The following is a 6,571-nucleotide window of genomic DNA, read 5'->3' on the forward strand; positions in this document are numbered from 1 at the left end:
CGAGAATGTCGAGATGACGTTTTTTTTTTACAACTTTGTTGCCCTCCCCTTTTTTCCGTCACTCTCAATTTGTCAGATTAGTGGAATATACACTTTTTAGGATGTAATTAACTCACCCTACCTTAATCTGACGCGCTCGGGAATTTCTAATGGTCAATTTTTTTTTACTAATCTGATCCTGTCTCCTTCACGGGCGGCCTCATATATGGGCTTCATATTTTGTGGAGGTACTTAACCGGGTACAAGGTATCCCCCTATATATTAATCTGCCGCGCTTTAGTAAATCCCGAAATCCCCTCTTGGGCTCCCCTACCATACCGTCACCACGCACGCTGTAGAGCACGCGAAACGTCCAAAAAATTTAAAATTATGCAAAATATTTGTAAATTTATAATAATATATCATAACTTATATGAATAGTCAGTGTTTGAAATTAATATCTCTCTATGGCTTTCCGTTATAAAATAATCTGTTCTTATATATTGTCTGGATCCAATATCGTCTTCGTTTAAGTTTTTATTGACTTCTATTTTTTTTAATCCTATTTATAATGATAATAGCAAGAGCTGCCACCGCAACACGTACGTGTGGTGCCATGATGTTTTATTTGCCAACTGAACGAACGAACAAAATGGCTCGGGGTTGCTGCACGCGGCCGCCTCGCGATAAGTTTCCTCTGCGCGGCAAATGCCTCGCGAGGCTGTTCGCTCTGTGTGGACGCGCCTTATATTGAATTTTCTAATTTTGGCGACAATTTATTATTTTGACAAATGTTTAAGATTATTATTTATTTCTGAGATTATTTTAATTATTATATATGAATTGATTGGGAATGGGGAAGTAGACGAAATTCAAAATTGTGTTTCTCGCGCGACCGATGATAATAATTGATGTGTGTCCATTATTCGACCCGTAATCGACTCGAAAATACTTCCCAACTTCTGGTTTCCACTTTCCATACAACCTGAAATTTGACGCCTCAAGAAAACGGTGATAACTGGGATAGTGATATCGATGTTAAACTGATCAGACACTTTTGAAATTTAGTCTTTCGTAGGGGATATAGTTTACTAGTGCTCCAATACGACAATAGACAAAAGTTAGAGGTGACTTTGAGTTATTTGTATCGAGGAATTTATGTTTTATTGTGTTTTAGTTAACATTGTTTCTAACATCCCTAAGTAGAACAAATGTAATGAGTGACTTTGGGTATAGCCCTCAAACTCACGGGTTGCGCGCATCTCAGTGCTTCTTTTTTCCTTTCTCTCGTATTTAAAAGCATTTCAAGTTTTCACAGGTATTGTGATTGCAGAATTTATTAGGAAATATGACCTTTTCTACCATTATGAATGTCACCCTTTCCTCTAATTCCTAATTCGGCCATTAACACCCCACCTTGATTGAGATTTTAGCTGATACCGCTTGACCGTATTCAACGAAGAGCGAATCGAATCGTCAACCACCAGACGTGAAGTGGGAGACGTGGGATCTCTCTGCATCTTCTACCGCATTTACATTTACTTTTTAAATTATTAATAATCCAACCGTGACTATTTTGTAACACGACTAGAAGTAGAAATAATTTAATCATTATTGTTGTAATGAAAAATAAGAATCACTTAATTGCAGCACAGTTGATGTCTTAATGATGCTACGGCAGGTATTTATTTATATAGGACAGTTATTAGATGTTTGCAGCGCGTTTTTAAGCGATTTTGAAAGATTAGAACATAACATAAGATTTATAAAAACATAAATTAAACACACAAAATATCTGTTCCGTAACTAGAGAAATATCGTTACGTACGTGATTATTTTTGTAATACTTATTAAATTTATATAAATAAAATATATATTAAAATGTTCTGAGAGGAATTATTTATCAAACTAAATAACATTTTTTTTTTCACCCTAACCACCATAAGGGCGGTAAATATTTGCTTTACCTGCCTAGATTTCTAAGATTTTTAAGGTATTTCATTGCATTATATAGGTATATTATAGTCCTTTGAAATGTTACTAAGTTATTATGCTATTAAGCAAATATGTTAATAAGCAAAAAAGGAAATTTTCCACGTTTTAACTTATAACTTTTTAATTTTCGATTTATGATAAAAAGTCACTAAAACATTGTAGGCAAAGATTTTCTACAAAATATAGTGTTTTCACCCCTTTTTCAAGATGGCGTCCTGGGGACAAGGGCGCCAACCCCACAAACTTGGGCTTAAGCTTGTATTGACCCCCCCTACATGTCCCATAACTAAAATTCCGTCCTCCAACAAATGTTCAGCAGATAGTATCTAACATTGCAATGGAATTCGTCAAAAACCAGCTTCCTTTATTGTTAGTTTATAGTTTTAATGGAATAAAAAAAAACGCCTGGAAAAATATTCAAGCGACATTTCGTAGAGCTCAAGCATTTACGCAGTTTTTGAGTTGAGCAATGACGCAGGCTAACCGCTCACACTGACGCTTAAACGATTCATAAGCGATAATCACCTTCACGCAGTGACTGCTTTGTTTACGTAAATTAACTCTGCGGATACTCCATTAACAATTTCCTTAAGTCGACTTAAGTGAATTAAGAATTTAGGAGTCAAAGTCCGATAAGAGTATCTTAATTTTCATACGGCTCAATTTGAAATATTGATGGTAATGTCAGAAGAGCTTTTTTTATCTAAAGCCTGCACACGTAGTTATGAAATGGTATATCACAGTATTATAATAAATAAATCAACTAAAAATAAAGAGAAAAATCATAAAACCGACTTTTATTCAAATCCCGTCGGAAGCTTTGATTATTTCTAGAGATTAAAAATTATGCATATTTTATTTCCAGGCAGATAATATACTAATTTAAACAAGTAAAAGTCTCAATTAAAAAAAAATAATTTAAAACTAAACTGACGTACTAAATAAGCGAGCAATATTAATTTATTGTGATAAGGTAAACTTCTATTACAGCCTTGCGATTCTGTAAATCACTTTTCGAACTCTTGTAGTTTATTGTTTATGCATTCTGATAAACAATAAACTACAAGCTCCCTCCATATTATCGTAGAAAAGACCTCCAAGGCAGTATTGCGTAGACTGGCGATATTAGTTCGATGATATACAAAAAAAAAAAAAAGCTAATAGTTGTTTAAATGAGTTGAATACTTTGTGGATTCTATGCATAGGATAGGATTTTCCCTTTGGATTGGAATCCGAAGACTCCTGTGTGAATGATAATAATTAACAAGTAAAATCAATAGATACATTAAGAAGGGAAGTCCTTTACTTGCCTCGTTGCTAAAGGGATAATTGAAATAAATGATATGTCATACGTCATCTATTTTGTATAAATAATATGGGACTGATCAAATTTTATCCTTTCAGTTCCAACCGTCAATAAAGTCAGTAGCCTTAAAAAATGATAAAAATAATCCTTATAATCACTGTGATAGGATTAGTTCAATGTGGTCCAGCGAAATTAAGAACAAGTAGAGTGACAAGAGATATACGCATATTCATAACGTTCCCAGGTAATTAATTTTCCTTTTATAATAAGTGCCAACCTTATTAAGAATAAAGAGCTTTTTCCCCAAACGCTATCTATTATTTCCCCGAACCCAGGAAACGTAAACGTAACGTAACTTAGCGAACGCAAGAAATAAACGTTGCGATCAGGAAATAGCGGGTTTTTTTTTATTTCTTTGAGTACCTACATTAAAATAAAATTACGAACTCTAAATAGTATTACTCCTAAACTTAATACTTATGGTAGTTTTATGTGACATGATCATTTTTAACTTGTTTTTATATAATTAACTTGTAGAAGTAACTACAGTGTAAACTCTTTATAACGCTTTTCAAGGTACCAAGCATATTCTTTCGGTATAGGGAAGAAAGAAGAGAGAAAAAACAAATTTAACCAATTACAAACATTTATTTATATATAATAGATAGCTGATGATGGTGCGTTTAGTAACTGAAACCAAAATTCCCTACAGGCAATGTAATCTAAGAATAATGTCACACGTGTTAATGAAATTGACAATAAAAAAGGCGAGACAGCTGTATATGACCTCAGGTGTGTCTTTCTTAGGAATTTCGGTACCTCAAAAGTTTAGTTTTGTAAGCTGATTATAAAAACAATTAGGCTGGTTTTAGAGTCACGCTGACGCTCGGAGCTGGCGGATCAACGCGTAGCTGTCAGCATGTAGCTGTGAGCGCCAACTCGTTTCAGAGTTACCTCGACCGCGGCGAAGTACAGACGTGCTCACCATTAATGTTCAAGTTGCTGCCTTGTATTATTTATGGAACAAGAAAGGAAGACTTCAACAGTAACGAAGAAAAAGACTTCAAGTTCATCCACTGCTCAAAGATTACCAGTGGAGGCATTTGTGACATCACTCTGAAACGCTTCTATAGTCACCAAACATATTGGTCTCTCAGCGCCGAGCGTCAGCGTGACTCTAAAACCAGCCTTGCACATACACATAAACGTATATTGTTCATATGAAAATATTTCTTCGTTATAGAAAATGGCTGTTGCGTTGTGAATTAATTAATGGCGTTTTATGTTAAACCAAACAAATTTATCTATATTTACGTTATAGAATTTTTTCTGTTTTATCGAATGACGTTATAAAGAGTTTACACTGTATTGTTTATAGGCACTAAATGGTGCGGCTCGGGAACTACTGCAAATGACTATAACGAGCTTGGGAATGCTTGGGAAGAAGATCAATGCTGCAGAGAACATGATCACTGCTCCGATGTTATCCCGCCTGAAAGAAGAAAACACAATCTGCTAAACGATAGTGCCTATACTAGGTTTGTTACGGAGTTCAATATATCTAACTTGCTAGTTCAGTTACACACGTTTAAAATGATTTGTTAAATTTTCAAGTAATTTTCTCTTTATTTGAGCGATTATAACATAGTTGTTTTTAATACCCTGTTTGACTTAAAGTCAAATATCACCACATGGTATATAAATCGTTAAGTTATATCGCTCGACGAAAATATTCTTTGCGCATGCGCCGTGGAGGCGATAAGGCTCTCGTTTTTACAAAACGAATCGAGCAAAGGTAAAACAAAAAATATTGTCGCTTTGATGTACCGTATGGTCCAAAAATCTCCAATTGTGGCAATACGATTGTATCGTAATTGCCGGCTAGATGTACTCCCGCATATACACAAGCGGCACTCTGTCGTGTAAGACCCCTTTTTATATATATTTGTATTCGAGGGAACTATACGCGGTTGTGATGTCTAGTCGAATCTTTAGGAGTTTTTTGTTTTGATACATTTTTGTCACAGCATAAACACATAAGTGTCAGAAAGAGAAAAGACGCTATTTTAGTTACAAGAGTGAAAACATCCAGTTTATTTAGTTTTATATGAATGATTGGGTAAACATTATATGTGTAATCTTTATTTCAGAACGTCCTGTGATTGCGACGACAAATTCTATCGATGCTTGAAAAAAATTAATTCAAAAACAGCATATTTTATAGGAGTATTGTACTTTAATATTTACAATGCGAAGTGTTTTAAAAAGGATTACAAAATGACTGTTTGTGCAACAAAAAGGTGCGTGCCTTAAAAAATTATCCTAGTTTAAGCACTTCACTACATCAAACTTAATCGTAAAAAAAAAATTAACATCCCTTTGTGATATAATTGATGTTTTGTTACGTAAATTTTTTTGCTAACTTATAATTATTGCTCATATTATTCTTATATGAAACGTTTTCTAAATATTCATTGTTGGTAATAATAAATAAATAGTCTTAATAATGTGATAATTACCCTTTAATTGTGTGAGTTTGGTGTGAGAACATTATCTAATACAGCCGTGGTAATAGATGATTTTTTTTCAGGACCTTTTTTTCGAAATGCAAAGACTATGAGAGGGATTACTCTAGGCCCCAGTTGTATCAATGGTTTGAATCGCCGAACTTTTAGTGACATTAGAATTTTCAATCCAAAACATATGCTATGTATGTTCAAAAGTTTTAAAGCGAATTTATATTTTTCTGCAATATAAGAATCTGAAGATTGTTATTATAAATTATATTTATACTTTTAATGTTATATGTATAGACAGAAAAGGTACATTTTTGAAGTGAAACTTCTTTATCGGGGTTGGAAAAAAATTTTGTGTAACATTTTTGTCGTTACGCGTCACATTTTTCGGTTACGCGCCATGTTGCTTTTTGAAGTCAAACTTCTTTATCGGCGTTAGAATGAATTTTTTATCGACGTATGGGAGAAATTTTGTAGCAAAATAACGATAACAATGATAGTAATAATTCTATTACAATTAATGAAATTCTGTAATAATCTTAGTAGTTGATTGATTGATTAGCCTTTATTGCTGACCCCCATACAATGTAATAACAATTATTTAAGTTACATAAAAAAAAACACTTAATTCTAACACATAAATAAAATAAAACTTAATCTAATGCATCATATGACCCGCTTTTGGTGATCAGCGTGTCCTGTGACACGTAGGCCTCTTCCAGCTGTTTCCATTCTTTTCTGTTATTAGCTCTTCTTGTCCAAGTTGTGCCTCCTA

At 33.7% G+C, this 6,571-nt stretch overlaps 1 protein-coding gene across 1 annotated transcript; it reads left to right on the plus strand.

Moving 5' to 3' along the window:
• The first annotated feature begins 4,177 nt into the window (after positions 1-4,177).
• Positions 4,178-6,103, plus strand: LOC125062088 (phospholipase A2-like). Its single transcript, XM_047667688.1, has 4 exons — positions 4,178-4,487; positions 4,659-4,818; positions 5,431-5,580; positions 5,871-6,103. Exons 1-4 carry the CDS (start codon positions 4,271-4,273, stop codon positions 5,953-5,955), a joined length of 612 nt encoding a protein of 203 aa, XP_047523644.1. The 5' UTR covers positions 4,178-4,270; the 3' UTR covers positions 5,956-6,103.
• The last annotated feature ends 468 nt before the right edge of the window (positions 6,104-6,571 follow it).

Source organism: Pieris napi, chromosome 2 (assembly GCF_905475465.1).
Source record: "Pieris napi chromosome 2, ilPieNapi1.2, whole genome shotgun sequence".
NCBI lineage: Eukaryota > Metazoa > Arthropoda > Insecta > Lepidoptera > Pieridae > Pieris > Pieris napi.